The 19,082-nt window shown below is 49.7% G+C and overlaps 1 protein-coding gene across 2 annotated transcripts in view; it reads left to right on the top strand.

The window, feature by feature from the left end:
* caskin2b (CASK interacting protein 2b) overlaps positions 1-19,082 on the top strand; it is a 208,091-nt gene that overhangs the window by 178,739 nt on the left and 10,270 nt on the right. For both annotated transcript variants that reach the window (XM_078401164.1, XM_078401163.1), the window contains exons 14-19: positions 1,190-1,265; positions 6,841-6,935; positions 8,753-8,863; positions 11,253-11,354; positions 14,445-14,583; positions 15,203-17,503. In XM_078401164.1, the coding sequence (XP_078257290.1) occupies positions 1,190-1,265; positions 6,841-6,935; positions 8,753-8,863; positions 11,253-11,354; positions 14,445-14,583; positions 15,203-17,503 (2,824 nt within the window). The remainder of the gene's footprint in view (positions 1-1,189; positions 1,266-6,840; positions 6,936-8,752; positions 8,864-11,252; positions 11,355-14,444; positions 14,584-15,202; positions 17,504-19,082) is intronic.

Raw genomic sequence — 19,082 nt, 5'->3', positions numbered from 1 at the left:
CTACATTTGTAGATTCAAAGCACATCTCAGTGTATCCATCTCCCTTCTCTAGGAAGCTGTGGGGCAGGAAACCGATGACAATGGGTGCAGGATACCTGGCAGAGGAGGGTGGGCTGGGCTACAATGGGTGTGTGATGGGGTTGGTGATGGCACTGATGGGGTGTGTGATGGGGTTGGTGAGGTTGGTCATTTGGTGTCATGCCCTCTGCAGTTACTTTGAAGCTCCTGGAAAGGATTTGAAGCCGCTCCAGCTTGCTGTTAGCCCCCTCCATTGTCCACCGGTACAGTTCCCACCGTGACCGTCAGCCTCAGCGTCTCCACAGACTCCGATCCCCTCTGTCCACCTGGCCAGTCCTCGAGTGTGTTTCCCCCTTCCCCCTTCTATGGTTGGGCAACCCCAGCATTGTCATGGGACCAGCCATGGGTATTTTATCCTATTTCTATCAGCTGCCTCCAGTTCATGGTGTGTCACCTGCACTCTCTCTGCAACAGAAACAGTGCCCCATCTGCCCCCGCCCAACAGCAGCTGGTCGACCAATGGCTTTTATGCGGACAAAGGTTACACGGGAGAAATCATCTAATTTTAGAACAATGCAGAAGCAGACTCTCCCTGTTTCTCCGTACATTCGCCTGCTATTTCTCCCTCCACTCCCCCCTGAAACTCCTCCTCACCCTCTCCCCTCCTCCCTCCTATCTCCTTCCATCCTCCCTCCTGTTCCACTTCTCTCCCCCTCCCTTCCTCCTCCCTCTTCCACTCCACATACTCCAACTTTTTCAGTCAGAGAGTTGTAAATCAACCTTTTCAGTCAGAGAGTTGCAAATCTGTGGATTTTTCTGCCTCAGAAGGCAGTGGAGGCCAATTCTCTGGGTGCTTTCAAGAGAGAGCTAGATAGAGCTCTTAAAGATAGCGGAGTCAGGGGAGAAGGCAGGAACGGGGTACTGATTGTGAATGATCAGCCATGATCACATTGAATGGTGGTGCTGGCTTAAAGGGCCGAATGGCCTACTCCTGCACCTATTGTCTATTGTCTATTGTTCTTCCGCCTACCCTCCTCCTTGCTGTAATTCAGGGCATGGGCTGAGGACAGGTGACAGTACAGACACACGTGGCAAAATAAAACAGTTTTGAACAGTGAGACCAACGTGCCGACGCCATGCATCGACCTGTATTTGCTTTGTTTTCATGCAGGCAGCGCCCCCTGGTGGGGATCAGCAGGCCTGCATCAGTACAGAAAGTCCCAGCCAACAGATGGACCAGTCTGCAGGTAAGAGCCACCTGGGTGAACCAGCCTGATCTCTGCCTTTGACTGCGTCAAGGCCGCTGTGCACCATGCTGTAAACACACTGACTAACTGTGAACCTATCGTGTCTTCAGAGTGGGGGAAGCACCCCAAGGTGCGTGACGAAGTTGTGAAGGGGAGTTAAGTTCAAGACTGATTCAAGAGGCACACGGTGAATGTCACGCTAGCACGGAGAATAACAGGCATCCGTGCACAACATACAGTGTGCTGGGGAGGAGCACCGGCGTTCTGGGTGGAGATTGGGATGCGGAAGACTTGATTCAGGTTATTCCAAACACCTCCCACTGGTTTAGACGTTCCCTGGCCAGTGGTCTCTCTGCTGGGATTCGGTACGTGGAGAAGTTTCATTGCCTAATGCATGGGAATAGAACGATGCCTGCTTGGGCCAGTAGACAAGGGGCTGTGGTGGGCCTGTGGGGATCTGGTTCCAGGGCCCATCGCTGGGGGAGTGGAGCACCCGAGGCCCAAGTGTTGTGCTCCCTCATGCAAGCTCCGTTCTCTCATAGATGCCTTCTCTTCACTACTGTAGGACACGCCACACGCAGGTAGACACCAGGTGCTGGAGTAGCTCAGCGGGTCAGGCACTATCTCTGGAAAAAAAGGATGGGTGATGTTTTGGGTCGGAACCTTTCTTCAGACTGAAAGTAGAGGGGTGGGAACGAGAGGTAGGAGGTGACCTATTGGCTAGGAAATCGTCATCTGTTACTGCCCCTGGTTTGTTCTGGCCTTTTGCTAAAATAAAAATAGCCAATCCTGACGGTGCGTACAAACATATATGCAATAAATGCAAAAACAAATAAATACATAAATACCATTATATTAAGTACAAGAATTTTTAACGGTGTTGCCTAGTGCAAAGGTAGTGTTCAGTTCTCGTATGGCCCTGGGGTAAAAACTGTTCTTAAGTCTGTTTGTTCGGGATTTGATCGACCTGAAACGTCGACCAGAGGGCAGATGAACAAACAGACGGTGGCCGGGGTGGGATGGATCTTTTATTATTTTGCCTGCTCTACTGAGGCAGCGTAGGCTGAACAGGTGCTCCAGGGAGGGCAGTGAGCAGCCGATGATCTTCTGGGCCGTCGTGATGACCCTCTGAAGGGCCTTCCTGTCCTTTTCTGAGCAGCTGGCATACCATGTGGTTATACAGTATGCCAGCACACTCTCGATGGAGCAGCGATAGAAGGACAACATGAGCTTCTCCTGCAGGTTGGTTTTCCTGAGGATCCTCAGGAAGTGGAGTCTCTGCTGTGCCTTCTTTACTGTGGTGATGGTGTTGGTAGACCAGGTAAGATCCTCTGCGATGTGCGTACCCAGGAACCTGAAAGCGGGTACCCTTTCCACACAGACCCCCAAGAAGGGTTCTGACCCGAAACGTCACTCATCCTTTTTCTCCAGAGATGCTGCCTGACCCGCTGAGTTGCTCCAGCACTTTGTGTGTGTACATCTTCGGTATAAACCACCATCTGCAGTTCCTTCTGACACACCACGCGCAGGGGTAGGTCAGGGGTCTGGAGACGGAGATATGGTTGAGAGTTAATGCCGAGCAACGGTGGTGGTGACATGCTTAGGGTGCAGTAATTGTGGGAGTTGGTGGTCAGGGTGGGGATCGCAGGCAGGTCGGTGGTCAGGGGCCCGTCACAGGTGGGCAGTCAAGAGTGGGGGAAATTATGGGGTTAGGGGTGAGTCACCAGAGCAGTAAATTGAGCCTTAAAATGGAGACACAAGAAACTGGTCTGAAGAAGGGTTCCTCCCGATCCAAAACATTCCCCTTCCATGTCCTCCAGAGACGTTTCCTGACCCACTGAGTTACTCCGGCACTTTGTGTAATTACAATAATTTGAGCCTCTTGGGCAAGGTTTGCTAGATTTTTTGGGGGGGTGTTGGGGTGGAGTGGCACAGTGCGACCCCACGTGAGAGCTTTAAAGGACTGGCCGGGTGCTTCTTTGGGCAGTGTAGTCTCTGAACCACACAGGGAGCAGCAGCTTGAAAGGTCAGCTCAGGTTTCTGACCTGAGTCTCGAACCAGCGTAAGTGTTACTAACTGAGCCACGATCGATATTCAGAAGTGGATTCATGATTTGAAATCCATCCACTTTCCACCCCCTCCTCACTCATTCCTCTTCCCTTTCTTCCCTTCGTTGCTCCACTCACTCCTCCACTTCTATCTTCTCTCGCCCCTTCAACCCTCTCATTCCCTCCTCTCTCCTCCACCCATCCCTTACCCTCCCCACCTTCACTTTCCTCCTGTCCCTTCCATTCCTATTGCTCACCTTCCCGCTTCTTCATTCTTCCCTCCTTCCCTCCCTTTGTCTCTTTCTACCCTTCCCAATTTCCTTTCCCTTCCTCAACTCCCCTCACTTCCATCTTGTTCCCTGGATGAGTTGGACACATTGACCTGTTGATGGAAACATAACCATTTTAGAAACATAGAAAATAGGTGCAGGAGTAGGCCATTCGGCCATTCGAGCCTGCACCGCCATTCAATATGATCATGGCTGATCATCCAACTCAGTATCCTGTACCTGCCTTCTCTCCATACCCCCTGAACCCTTTAGCCACAAGGGCCACATCTAACTCCCTCTTAAATATAGCCCATTTTCTCGCATTTCTGTCCACTCCCCTCATTCCTCATCCCTTTCCGTCCCCCTTCCTCTCTCTCACCCTCCTCTTCTATTTCCTCCTTCTGCTCTCCACTCCCTTCCTCCCCTCCTCACCGCCAGAAGATAAAAACGGCCCGGCGGTATAAAATCGACTTACCCTTGTACGCATTGACCTTTTGATGGAAACAGGGCCATTTTCTCATGTTGCTCCTCTCTGCAGTGGTCCCACATTAGGTTAGTCTGGGACAGGACGGGTGTGCAGTCCGTGGGCTGAAGGGATGCCAGACGTGGTCATGTTGTCTGCCAGCACTCAGCTGCTCCACCCCATGTTCCAAACGCTGTTTGCCCCAGGTCTTTCATCCTTGAACTGCCTAGTAAATTGACAGGTCTAATTTACAACTACTTGCTATGGCATGTCTCTGGGTGGGAGGTGTGGCAGGTGCAGAGTTTACTCGCCTTCTCTCTACTTCCGAGGGCTGAATATCACTATATGTTCAGTAAGTCATATTTGTGCATCTTCACAACTGGGATATCCTATCTGAAGCCCACCCCCCCCCCCCCCCCCCCCCCCACCACCCACACACTATCATTCCTCTCTCCTGAAACCCCAAATCACGCAGCCACTGATTTCTAATATGATCTGTCTTTTCTATTTCTACATCCGCCTAGAATGCAGCTTTTGGATTTTGCTTTAAATGCGTTCTCAGGCCCTGGGCCAGAGGGTTGCATTGGTGGGATGCAGGCAATTTGCCCCAACTCAGCTGCTGATGCTGGGGAGAGAGAGGGCTGTTGAGCTGGGTGTGGGAGTTTGTGCTTCGAAAACGCCCAGCCAGAGCCAGTGATGCTGAGTGTGCCCTGGGGGTATGGTGGGAGGTCAGACCCCACACCATGCAAACTGATCCACATCTGGAATGGACAATGCAGCCTGTTGCCTGAGTTTGAAACATATAAGATAATTAGGGGATTGGACACATTAGAGGCAGGAAACATGTTCCCAATGTTGGGGGAGTCCAGAACAAGGGGCCACAGTTTAAGAATAAGGGGTAGGCCATTTAGAACGGAGATGAGGAAGAACTTTTTCAGTCAGAGAGTGGTGAAGGTGTGGAATTCACTGCCTCAGAAGGCAGTGGAGGCCAGTTCGTTGGATGCTTTCAAGAGAGAGCTGGATCGAGCTCTTAAGGATAGCGGAGTGAGGGGGTATGGGGAGAAGGCAGGAACGGGGTACTGATTGAGAGTGATCAGCCATGATCACATTGAATGGCGGTGCTGGCTCGAAGGGCTGAATGGCCTACTCCTGCACCTATTGTCTATTGTCTATTGAACGATTGGTTGAAACTGCTGCCTACAGAGGAGAGGCATAAATCAGGACACCGTTTCTCTTAAACCTTGAACCTTAAACCCGTCTGTTTCGGGTGGCACGGTAGCATAGCGGTAGAGTTGCTGCCTTACAGCACCACAGACGAAGGCTCGACCCTAACTGGAGGTGCTTGTCTGTACAGTTTGTACCTTCTCCCCGTGAGCTGCGTGGATTTTTCCCGGGAGTTCTGGTTTTCTCCCACTCTCCAAAGACGTACAGGTTTGTGGGCTAATTGGCCTGGTAAAATTGTAAACTGTCCCCAGTGTGTGTTGGATAGTGTTAGTGTGCGGGGATCGCTGGTCGGCGTGGGCTCGGTGGGCCGAAGGGCCTGTTTCCGCGCTGTATCTCTAAACTAAACTAAAACAATCGCACTTCTATTTACTGAGGCCTTTGAAATAGTTCATAGTGTAGTCTGGACAAGTTGATCCGAAGGTCCTGTGTCCGTGCTGTGTGACTCTGTGATTAAGAATCTTTTGGTCAGCCTGATTTCAAAGTTGGTGTAAATGTGAGTTACACTCGTGGGCACTTTACCTACTGGCCTCTCTCCGTCTGTTTTACCGCCCAGTCTCTGTATGCTTTATACCATCCTGCCAGCGTTTTACCCATGGCCCTGCACACGTTCCACCACTGGCCTGCCTGTGTTTGACACACCGGCCTGCAAACATTCTACCACAAGCCTGCCTGCATTTTGTTCACTGGTCCACACACTTGTTATCCACTGGCCTGTGAGCATCCTAACCACCGTGTGTTTTACACACTTTCCTGCACACATTCCACCCACCAGCTTGCATGCATTTTATCTACCGGCCTGCACATGTCACCCCAAGTCCAGTATGTGTTTCACCCGCTGGCCAGTGCACAAAGTGAGAGAGAAGTGCCTCAGATGAGTCTGCTGCTGACAGGGTGGGGAGAGGGGTGGGTGCACCGTGCAGTGAGTGAGGAAGGGCTTGTTAAAGTGCCGCCAGATTTGCAACGCTGTTGTGACTTCCTGGTGACGGGGAGACTGCTAATTCCCAGAGATCATGTTTCAAAGATAAAATGTCCATTTGGCTGCCGGGAGTGGAGCAACCTTCCTTTGACAACTGGCTTGCATTCCGCCCCACTGTTCCCCAGGCTTGTGTGAGGCAGCGCTCGCTGACATCGCCGAGCTGTGGAGAGAATCGGTCACAAAGGCTCAGGGGCACCTGTCCGAGCCGGACAATGGCTAAACACAGAGCAAAGCTCGCTCTACACTGTCTCATCTCACACTTCCAGGGCACACTTCTACACTGTCTCGGCAAATGTTCCCAGGACATGGTATTACACAGGTTAAATATCATTATGAATTCCATAATTGGCATTCTGTAGTGTGCCTCCTTCTGTGTAATTGTAATTCTGTGTTGCTCGCAACTTTTCTGGGAGAAACCCCAAAGGACTGTGGTTGCGACATGCAATGAACAGTTTTGTGCTGTGGACCTGTGCCAGTTAGAACTGGAATGAGACGGCCAAATTAACTGCATTTGTGGTCTGTCAGGTAGCGTGGAGACTGCTGTTTCAGCGTGGGCTGTTGTCTCAGTCTTACCACCGGTTAATCCTCTTTACAGGCAAGCAGAGACTGCCAGACATCCCCAACTACAAGTCTGGAGAACAGGGATACACGCAACAGTTCATTCACCCCGACCAACTGCTGGAGGGCAAGGTGAGTGAACCAGGAAAGCCGGAACACTTCCGACTTTAACTAATATTGCCTTTTGATTGAATTTGACTGCTTTGAAGGAATTAGGGTTTTGAAGTTTTGATTACTAATTTTGATGGGAATGTGGAGAGAATAAATGCAGAATTGTGTAGGATTGGAGTGAATGAGTGCTTGATAATGGGTGAGGACTTAATGGGCCAATGGCTCGAAATACACCTGTCCAGACATGTACACAATATACATGGTTACAAATACAACTAAACATGAACATGTTTTTCTATGCAGATTGGCACACGAGAACACAGCTATAGCTTATAGCTGAGTGCATTTGGCATTCTTTGAAAAATATTTGAAAGTCATTGATAATTTTGTACCCACACTATATAAAGAAGCACAATAATCTGCCACCATTCATTGAAGATTAATTCATTGAAGATTAATTCATTGATGGATTGAAATATACAGCGTGGAAACAAGGCTTTCGACCGACCGAGTTCACGTTGAGCTTGGTTCACACCAGTTCTATGTTATCTCATTTTTGTACCCACTCCCTACACACTGGGAGCAATTTACAGAGGGACGGGGGAGGAAACTGGAGGACAAAGAGGTCACAGGGAGAACGTGCAAACTCCACACAAACAGCACCCAAGGCCTGGATCACACCCGGGTCTCTGGTGCTGTGAGGCAGCAGCTCTACTGGCTGTACCAGCAGGCTTGAGAGGAACCGCAAGGAGGGAGCTGGCAAAGGTGTATTATTGAGGCCTTGTCGCGTTCTTTCCACCCTGGCTCAAAAATTTGGTTTGGAGAACTACAGTTGCCCTGCTCTGTCTTTCTGTTCCAACAAGCTCGAACTCCAGCTGGGGTTTGAATTCACCATCTCCCATTCTCAAATAACCAGACTTTGTCCGAGGGCTTGGCCGATGAGCTCTCACAAGCTTTCCTCACACCGGCAAGGTGTTTGAGGGAAAGGGCGCCGCAATCCAGCCCATCACTGTCTGCATCGTTTCCAAGCACCGCTCCCATTCCCAAACAACACTCATGGATCATGGCTCTTTTCTTTCTCAGCCCATGGCCTCTGAGGTTAGGAGTTGTGCTGGTGTTTGCTCTTGACTTGCAGTAGCTCCTTCAGCACCAAAGCAACAAGCTTGGGCTTTGCAACTCTGGCCAAGGCAAACCTTTCATCCCACCCAACAACCCCAGCTTGTGAAAAACTCCAAACACTAGGTCATACAGCACAGAAACCCTAACCCAATTTGTCTATGCCAACCAAAATGCCCCATCTCAGCTAGTCCCATTTGCCTGTGTTTGGCCCGTATCCATCTCAGTCATTCCTATCCATGTACCATTTGTAGTATTTTGCAGAAAGTTGTGTCACTCAGGGGTCTTGTGAGTACGAGAAATGTTTTTTGTTAAACGACAGCTATTGTCATGCAATCAGGTTTGGCATAGTTCAGCAAAGGAACCCTAGAGTATAGAATGATAGAGATATACAGCATGGATAAAGGTGCTTTGGCCCACGGAGTCTGCACCAACCATCAACCTTCCATTTTTACACTATTACTACTCTGACCCATTTTGTTCTCCCTACATCCCCACCAACTCCGTCACTTGCGTACCCAGTATGGACAAAAGCCAATTTTGGGTTCTGGAAGGAACATGGAGCACCCAGGGGAAACCCACACAGATTTAGCAAGACATGCAAACTCCACACAGATAGCACCACAAGTCAGGATCAAACCTGAGGGTGTGCCAGCCTTATACTAGCGATGCGCTGCGATTGGCAATATCGGGTGTGATGGCATTACCCCTTCTCTCTGCAGGACGCGGAAGCCATCTTTAACTGGCTGAGTGAATTCCAGCTTCAGCACTACACGGCCAACTTCATCAACTCTGGTTACGACGTGCCGACCATTAGCCGCATGACCCCGGAGGTGAGTACCAGGGACCGGTGGAAACATCACCCTGCTGCCTGGCAAAGCTCGTGACCCAGGCTTCCCCCGCAGTGGACCCACAGATGGGGAGCTTGTGAGTAGAGGCAAAGGCCCAATGAGGCAGAGCAAGGCAAGGTCGAGGAGAGCAAGAGAGACTGTCTCAGCACAGGATGGGCTACTTCAGCTCAGCGTGACTGCTGCTGTGAGCTTTCCTCTTAGTCTGCTTTGATCAGCTGATGGGTTTAGTGCCTCCATTTGTGAGTGAGAATGTGGCTGAGAAAAAGACATCGTGGTGCATACTGATGAAGGGTAGTAGAGAAACTAGGTAAGATTCACATGGGATTAGGGAAGGGGTGAGGTTTAGCCTCCGAATAAATATATCTGTCGGGTTGCTTGTGAAAATTTGTAGAATTTCAACAAACCCAAAATACTTTGAACCTGGAAGGGTCTCGACCCGAAACCTCACCCATTCCTTCTCTCCAGAGATGCTGCCTGTCCAGCATTTTGTGTCTATCTTTGGTGTAAACCAGCATCTGCAGTTCCTTCAGTTCCTTCCTACATACTTTGAACCTGCTCTCTCCCATTTATACTGCAGTCAAAATTAGTGCCACCGGCCGTTGGCCCACATAAGGTGCTTTGATGCCTTTCCCTTTGCCAAGGCTGTTTAGTCTAACCCCAATGGTTGTAACCCTTCTGGGTAAGATGATCCTTACAAATCCTTTTCCTTGCTCTCACAAGTGCCTTCACTGTCCTTCATGGACACTTACCAACTCGTCTTTCCATTAGTTTTCACCTGAATGGAATGTGCTGTTGATTACCAGCGGTAACGTGACTTAAACCTCTTTTGGAGCTCTCTCCTGAATTCCCCATCAGATATATGAATACATCTGGCCCCTGGCTATGTTTTTTCCCATGTGGGAACATCACAGTGCCATACAGTCCATGCATCCATGCCTGCTTTTGGTCCATTTACATTGGCCCTATTTGCCCACATTTACATTGACCCTATTTGCCCAGTTTAAGTGTATGTCTAAATGTTCCTTAAACCTAACGATTTTTTCTAACTCCACCACCTCTTCTGACAGTGCGTTGCAGTTATCAACCTCTCTCTGTGCAAATAATAAACCTCTCCGATCCCCCTTAAAATGTTCTCTCACATTAAATTGCTGCACTCTTGCTTTTGATACTCCTACCATGGAAAGAGGTTTCTGACCATCCACCCTTTCATGGTTCTCAGAATCTTGGCATCCTTGCACCCAAGTAATCCCTCCTTCATTCCAGGGAAAACAAGCCCTGCCCATCCAAACTCACCTCATGATTGCCCCTCTTGTCCTTTTTTTGCCCTTTCAAAGAAAGAACCCAGTTCTTTCATCTGAAAGAACCCAGTCAAATTTCTCCTCAGCCTTTCCCTTTGCCAAGGCTGTTTAGTCTAACCCCAATGGTTGTAACCCTTCTGGGTAAGATGACCCTTACAAATCCTTTTCCTTGCTCTCACAAGTGCCTTCATATTCGCTGCATTGCCATTTCCTTGATAAGCAGCTGAGGTAGACGAGGGTTGGGATAGCTTAGGGCCACAGATCACAGATTCACATCAACTATTTATTGACAACATAGTGAATATCAAAGGGAGGGAATGACTCTTAAACTCTCAAAGCCAAATTCCTGGGAAAACAGAAATAATTACAGAAAATTCTGGATGGAGAACGAAACAGTCCTAAACCTTTAACTATTTCTGCTTTTATTTCAGATTTCTAGTGTCAGCAGTTGGCTTGGTTTTCATTTACTGAAAAAAATAGTTTACTTAAAAAGCAAAAGAAAGAGACAGCTTAGGTGGCACAGTGGCACAACGGTAGAGTTGCTGCCTTCCAGCACCAGAGACCTGGGTTTGATCCTGACTACGGGTGCTGTCCCTACGGAGTTTGTACGTTTTTCCCGTGACCACGTGGGTTTCCTCCGGGTGCCCTGGTTTCCTCCCACACTCCAAAGACGTACAGGTTTGTAGGTTAATTGGCTTCGGTAAGTTGTAAAATTGTCCCCAGTGTGTAGGTTAGTGTACGGGGTGATTGCTTGTCGGCGTGGTCTCGGTGGCCGAAGGGCCTGTTTCCGCGCTGTTGTCCCTAAAGTCTAAAGTAAAAGCTTCTTCCAATAAAAGCAAGGTAACTTAGCCAGACAAAAATACAGTGAGTGGAGGATAGTTACACTGTTATCATATACATAAAATCAATACAAAGTACCAAGCTTGATTGAAGAATCCCTGCATGGCATTTGCTGCCCTGCCTAGCCCAGGGTGTGGCTTGGTCTGCCATGATTTGGAAACCACACAGCAAAGTGGGTGCTCACCACAGCTGGCTAATGTGATCAACACTAATCAGCACCATCCTGCACACAGGACCTGACAGCGATTGGGGTGACGAAACCTGGTCACAGAAAGAAGATTTCGACGGAGATTGGCAAGCTGAGCATTCCGGAGTGGCTTCCCGACTACAAACCAGTGAGTTATCCATGTGGTGTCCAGAGCTAATCCTACCAGAATCTTCCCCCACCATCTCTCCTCACCTTTCTTTTTTGCTCTCTTGTTGATGCATCAACCTGCTTATGAACCAGATTTCCTCTGAGTCCCCCTCCCAAAGCGAGGATACTGCCCTCACCCACATGGCTTTAGAAGTGAGCACTAAGAGAGCTGAGCCCATATTGACCATCTACCTTTCCCGGGACTGATGTCCAATTCATTGAGATCCGTTTTTAAGCCTTAATAACCAAAAGCGGACTGTTGATAAGCTTTGGGCTTATCAATTATTAAATCTACAGCTGTGTCACAGACCCTTCAACTCACCAGGGCCCAAGTTCCACACTCCTTTTAAACTTATTAGGATCTTGTTTCCTCTGCTCCCTTTAAATTCCCTTTGGTGGAATGAAAATTTCAATTATAGTACCACGTAACTATCTTTAAAAAAGTGAAATAAAAGTGTGTAATAATTTCTTAAACTCCTATTAATTAATTAATACCATTGATAGGAATAAGGGGGATAACACTTTTGCCACTGTGCTTCCAGTGTCGATCAGCATTGCAGGTCAGCAGTAGCTCATGTCATGACCCGGCAGCCGCTACATGGCTTCCAGGCTCACAGCTGCTCAGACATTTCCTCGAAGGCCACTTGCAGTGTTTTCCACTGAAAGCCGGCAGCTGTCCACCGAGACCTGTTACAACCACCGGCGTAGCAGAGTATAAGAGCCCCAGGAGCCCGCAAAGGCTGAGTTACGGGTGTAAATCATGAACGTCTGTTTGCAATGTAGCGTGGTTTAATTTCTAAATGGTGGGACTGTCATATGAGGAAAGATTGAAAAGACTAGGCTTGTATTCACTGGAGTTTAGAAGGATGAGAGGGGGTCTTATAGAGACATATAAAATTATAAAAGGACTGGACAAGCTAGATGCAGGAAAAATGTTCCCAATATTGGGGGAGTTTAGAACCAGGGGCCACAGTCTTAGAATAAAGGGGAGGTCATTTAAAACTGAGGTGAGAAGGAACTTTTTCACCCAGAGAGTTGTGAATTTGTGGAATTTTCTGCCACAGAGGGCAGTGGAGGCCAAATCACTGGATTGATTTAAGAGAGAGTTAGATAGAGCTCTAGGGCCTAGTGGAATCAAGGGTTATGGGGAGAAGACAGGCATGGGTTACTGATAGTGGATGATCAGCCATGATCACAATGAATGGCTGTGCTGGCTCGAAGGGCCAAATGGCCTCCTCCTGCACCTATTTTCTATGTTTCTATGGTTGGGACCTGCACATGCAGAGGGATGATGTGGAAATAATGGTTCAGGTGTTATTCCATCTACTGCCCTTCTCTGCAAAAAGACACAAAGTATATTCAGTTCCCTTGGAATGTTGAACTTCAGTGATCTCCCTCACCTAGTGAGAGAGATCACCAATTTCATCTGGAAGAAGGGATGTGTGCAGAAGGCCATGCCGTTGTTACTGGCAATGCAGCCCTTGGCCTGCTTTGAGTTTGTATTCGTGGATGCCATGAGGATATCCTTACCAACGTGCTGGCATTTCACACAATGTTCCTTGCTGAGATTCAGGTAGGGGAATTGCTCCCTGAATATCGCTGGTCCGGTACCGCATCCAATTCCTCTCTCTTCTGGCAGTGAGATCTGCTGTGCATGACCTCTGCTCATTCTCCCAGTCAATGCCCAATAATGCATCAAACGCATTGTGAAGAAGCCTTGAAATCGGCTCAGGTCCCTTGATCAGTTGCAGCACCATTCCTACTTGACACCTGAATGTTTGTACAATTGCAACAGCAGCTAGCATCCTTGACAACTCTCTCTCCTATGCTTCATCAAGTTCACAAGTTATAGGAGAAGAATTAGGCCATTCAGCCCATCGAGTCTACTCCGCCATTCAATCATGGCTGATCTCTGCCTCCTAATCTCATTTTTCTGCCTTCTCCCCATAACTCTTGACACCCGTTCTAATCAATAATTTGTCTATCTCTGCCTTAAAACTATCCACTGACTTGGCCTCCACAGCCCACTGTGGCAATGAGTTCCACAGATTAATTATCCTCTGACTAAAGAAATGTTCCTCCTCACCTCCTTTCTAAAAGACCGCCCTTTAATACTGAGGCTATGACCTCTGGTCCTAGACTCTCCCACCAGTGGAAACATCCTTTCCACATCCGCTCTATCTATACCTTTCATTATTTAAGTTCATTGAGGTCCCCCCTCAACCTTTTTGAACTCCAGCGAGTACAGGCCCAGTGCGGTCAAACGCTGATCATATGCAAACTCACTCATTCCTGGAATCATTCTTGTCAGCCGGCGGTTTATATTTATTCATCTGCTTGTGATAAGTTGGCATCATGAATGAAGGTTTCCATTAAAGGGCACACGCACACCGGTATCGAGTTGATATGAAGCAATATGATACGATCACAATATGTCTAAGAGTCTTAGGGCCGCGCTAGGCTCAGTCTCTGTCTCCTGAAGGCTTGCTGAGAGAGGTAATTTGGAAGGCATGTAGAATAAGTGAACCCAGCTATAACATTTCCAGTGTTCAAAGTCATTGCCAGTGATTGGATTAAGCTGCAAAGAATGACCACTATGCACAAAATGCATCAAAGGATCCCTGTACCTGTACCAAAGATACTAGAAGAGCAAGATGAACCACTCCGTCAAAATCGCCTATATTGAAGTGTAGTACGCGAAGGAGCGGAACGTCCGCCATTTTAGTAGGCAAAACCCACCATTCGCTATGCCTCTCGCAGTGTAACCAGTGCTTTGGGGGAACAGTATGTGTGATGATACCATTAAAACGCAGAAAATATCTCATCAATCAATTCACAGATTTTTACTATTTTTCTTTTTAAATGTTTCTGCCAGTTTCTGCCTACTAAAATGGTGTCATGACATACTACGGTTTTAGGGTCGAGTGGTCTACCTTGCTCTGCTCTATTATCTTTGATCAGTACCCCAGTATAGAGAGGGATTGAATAGGGGGAGAGCATTCCTTTGAACTAAACGTATGAGGAATCTGGAATCCACACCCTGCTCACCCTCGGCTACTCTGTCTTGCAGGTGGGTTTGTTTGAGTGGCTGAGTGCCATCGGCTTGCCTCAGTACCACAAGAAACTGGTGGATAACGGTTACGACAGCATCACCTTCATCAGTGAGATCACCTGGGAGGATCTGCAAGAGATTGGAATCACACAGCTGGGTAAGAATGGCTTCCGACCCGTTGCAATAGACAATAGACAATAGGTGCCGGAGGAGGCCATTCGGCCCATCGAGCCAGCACCGCCATTCAATGTGATCATGGCTGATCATTCTCAATCAGTACCCCGTTCCTGCCTTCTCCCCATACCCCCTGACTCCGCTATCCTTAAGAGCTCTATCTAGCTCTCTCTTGAATGCATTCAGAGAATTGGCCTCCACTGCCTTCTGAGGCAGAGAATTCCACAGATTCACAACTCTCTGATTGAAAACGTTTTTCCTCATCTCAGTTCTAAATGGCCTACCCCTTATTCTTAAACTGTGGCCCCTGGTTCTGGACTCCCCCAACATTGGGAACATGTTTCCTGCCTCTAACGTGTCCAACCCCTTAATAATCTTATACGTTTCGATAAGATCTCCTCTCATCCTTGCAGTCAGAAGCACAACACTTAGCGCCGTTTGGTGATCTGTGCATGAGGTCTCGACTGCTTTCCATTGAGCCAAGGGTCCCCTGACAGCTCCTCCCTCCGCCAGTCTGTGCTGACGTCTGTAACCCGAGTATGTCTTAACCATACCGTATGGCCGAGAGATTGCCATTTGAGTGACTTTGTGCATTTTTGCAGGGCATCAGAAGAAGGTGATGATCGCAGTGAAGAAGCTGCTGGATGTACAGAAGGCTCTAAATCAAGCAGAGGTGGAGGCCAAGACAGAGACACTGCGGCGCAAGGCTCCCAGGGCACTGGAGATTGTCACCATTGAGCCCTCTCAGGGGGAGAACGGGGAGTGTCATTCTCCGCACACTCCCAAGATGCTGACCTTCCAGGATAGTGAGCTGAGCTACGAGCTGCAGTCGGCCATGTCCAACCCTTGCTACAACTGCCAGGAGAGCCTCGTAATGAAGCAGATTGGAGCCATCTCCAGGAGTCAGGAGAGCATCGGCATCCGATCCCGAGGATCTGGCCATTCCCAGGAGAACGTTCTCAGGGGCACCAGGTCAGACAGCAAGTCTCAGGAGAGCCTGGGCAGCGGGGACGGCAGCAGTAGCAGCGGCAGCAGTGGGAGGACCACCTTCCTTGGCCACTCTCGGGACACCACACCCGCTCAGCTTGTGGGTCGAAGCCAGGATAACGGCAGGGCTTTGGGGAACTGCATTGGAGGCAGCCCGAACAAGGAAAGAAACGGGCCAGAAGGGCGAGACCACTACCAGAGGCCTGCCCCACCGAAGGGGGTGCCCACACCAAACCCAGTGAAGATACTGCAATCACAGTACCCACTGCCCTCATCACCGAGCTTCACTCCACCCCATACTCCAAGTAAAGGGAAGGCAGGCCTGGGCCTGGTCTACCCACAGCTTCCCATCAAAAGTAGACCCACTGTCTTCTCCTCCACACTGGAACGTCCCAAGGCCTCAGCTCAGAATGTCCCAAGGTCCCAGCACTTGTTGCAAATGCCAAAACCCACAGCCCAGGTGCTGGTCAACCAGGCTTTAATCTACCTGCACACCCAGTGTGGTGTCACCAATGGAGACGGGCTGGACGATGGGCCGCCATTGCCCAGCACCATGCCCATTCTGCAGTATCCCAGCCCGGGCACGGAGTTCAACGGCAGCAGCCGCAAGCCAAAGAAGAGGTCTCAGAGCCTGACCCGTTACGCCATGTCAGACGGTGAGCCTGATGAGGAGGAGCTGGACGTTGGGCCCGTCAGCTACTATGCCACCCTCACCCGGCGCCCGGGACGCTACGCGGCCTCCAAAGCCCAGAGCCCAATGGACAAAAACGTCATCCGCAGCCAGTCACTCGCCATCCGAGGGAAGAGGAAGGGACCTCCGCCCCCTCCCCCCAAGCGCCTGAGCTCCGTGTCCAGCTCCCACGAGCAGGAGTTTGAGCCTGAGATGGTCTCCTGCCCAACCTCTGCCCCCTGCAACGCTCCCGACCTGGTAGAAGGATTGCCCGTGCAACGGGATCCCATCGAGGGCAACGTGAGGAGCATTGCTGCCCTCTTGGAACTGACTGGCTCTCCTGGAGTCCAGGCCAAGCCTTTGGCCTTGCCAAAACCTTCCAAACCAGAGAAGAAGGAGATTCCGGAAGTGAGGAAGGAGAGCCAGCGGACTGTTCCCAAGAGCCCTGAGCGTTGCCATGGCATGTCCGTGTCGGTCAAGGTCACCCCTGGGCTGCCGGAGAAAGCCAGTGATTCAGCAGGCCGGTGGCGAACCGTCAGCGAACCTGCGGTCAGCGTGGAGGCCCTGGGGGTGGCCGGAGTCACGGAGGAGGGCGAGAAGGCGATGTTGGATACAGAGGACGAGCCCAAACTGGGGATAGGGGACCTTGAGGCCTCCTCATCGTCTCAGAACAGCTCCAGCGAGTGTATACCTTTTGCTGAGGAGGGAATATTGACCATCAAGCAGCGGCCAAAGCCAAACAATGGCCCCAACCGAGCGGAGGCCGGTGTGGACTCTGAGGCTGGCGTGGAGGGAGTGCAGGACAAGCCAGGCTTCGAAGGCCAGTTGGCGAATGACATGACCGACACATCTCCCAGGCAACCGGAGGTTCCCGAGTTCAACCTGACAGAGTCCGACACGGTGAAACGGCGGCCGAAGGCCAAAGAGAAGGAGACGGCAGAAGGTTTGAGCGGACCGGAGCAGCTGTCGCCCCTGCATTGCGGGCCTCGATACGCAGAGGCCCAGGCTGTGCACATTGTGGACTCCGGCCCACACCTCAAGACTGACTTGGACGATGACGCCTGTGTGGAGTTCAGGATCGCTGAGATTGAGAGGAGCATCCAGTCCTTGGAGAAGGGAACCAATCAGACACTCAGACCCCCACTGTCTCCCAAACCAGCCCTCCCCTACCTCCAGCAAACTCCCAAACAGACCGGCTCGGTGGCTGCTTCCAACAGGTCTTCCCCAAACAGGACGCCGGCCACAGGTAACATCAGCAGTGTTGTGGAATATATGGGGGGAGTTGGCAATCTGCGGGTTCAAACTCAGGCTTTGATCCACGTTGGAACTGCAAGCCAGATCAATAATGGCTAGAGCATAGAAGTTAGAGCATAGAACAGCACGTGCAAGAACAGGCCCATTAGCCCACAATGTCTGTGCTGAACACAATGCCAAGAACAATTCTTATCTTCCTGCACATAATCCATATCCCCCTGTTCTCTGCATATCCATCCATATGCCTCCACCCCCAGCAGCACACTCCAGGCCTCACTACCATCTGTGTAAAAAAACTTAACCCACGCATCTCCTTTAAACTTTGCCCCTCTCATCGTAAAACTGTGCCCACTAGTATTTGGGAAAATGTTCTGACTGTCTACCCTATCTACGCCTCTATTAATTTTATATACTTCTATCCGGTCTCCCCGCAACCCCCGATGTTCCAGAGGAAACAATCTAAGGGTGTCCTCATCTCCCTGCAGCTAATCCCCTCAAATCCAAGCATCATTCTGGCAAACCTCCTTCTGCACCCTTTCCAAAACCTCCACATCTTTTCTGCATTGTGTATAAAATCATGAGAGGAATAGATCGGGTAGATGCAGTCTCTTGCCTAGAGTAGGTGAATCAAGGACCAGAGGATATAGGTTCAAGGTGAAGGGGAAAAGATTTAATAGGAGTCTGAGGGGGTAACCTTTTCACACAAAGGATGGTGGATGTATGGAACAAGCTGCCAGAGGAGGTAGTTGAGGCAGGGACTACCCCAACATTTAAGAAACAGTTAGACAGGTATATGGATAGGACAGGTTTGGAGGGATATGGACCAACCTTGGCAGGTGGGACCAGTGTAGCTTGGACATGTTGGCCGGTGTGGGCAAGTTGGGCCTGTTTTCACACTGTATCACTCTATGACACTGGGGCAACGAGAACTGCATGCAATTCTCCAAATGTAGCCGAACCAAAGTCCTATAAAACTGCATTATAAATTCCTGACGCTTACATTCAATGCGTCAACCTATGAAAGCCAGCATTCTATATGCCTTCTTTTCTACTCTATCTACTTGTGTTGCCACTTTAAGGGAGATATGGACTTGGACCCCAAGATCCCTCTGTACATCAATGCAGTTAAGGGACATGCTATTAATCGCATATTTTCCCCTTGCATTTGACCTCTCAAAGTGCAACTCCTCATACTTGCTCGCGTTTACCTCCCTCTGCCATTTCTCTGCCCATTTCTGTCGCTGACCTATAGCCTGCTGCATACTTTGACAACCTTCCTCACAATCTGGGACCCGAGCAATCTTGGTGTCATCTGCAAATTTACTAACTAACCTGTCCACGATTATGTCCAAGTCATTTATATATATCACACACAACAGAGGTCTCAGCACAGGTCCCTGTGGAACGCCACTGGTCACAGACCACCAGTCTGAATATTGTCCTCCCACCACAACCCTCTGTCTGCTGTCAGTCAGTAAGCCGGTTCTGAATCCATACGACCTGTCACTGTTAATCCCGTGCACCTTACTCTTAATCTGGGTAAACAGATTTTCTCCCCACCTTAATCTGGA

Source organism: Rhinoraja longicauda, chromosome 6 (assembly GCF_053455715.1).
Source record: "Rhinoraja longicauda isolate Sanriku21f chromosome 6, sRhiLon1.1, whole genome shotgun sequence".
In the NCBI taxonomy this organism is placed as follows: Eukaryota; Metazoa; Chordata; class Chondrichthyes; order Rajiformes; family Arhynchobatidae; genus Rhinoraja; species Rhinoraja longicauda.
The sequence above is the reverse complement of the archived record's forward strand: the minus strand, read 5'-3'. Positions and strand labels throughout refer to the sequence as shown.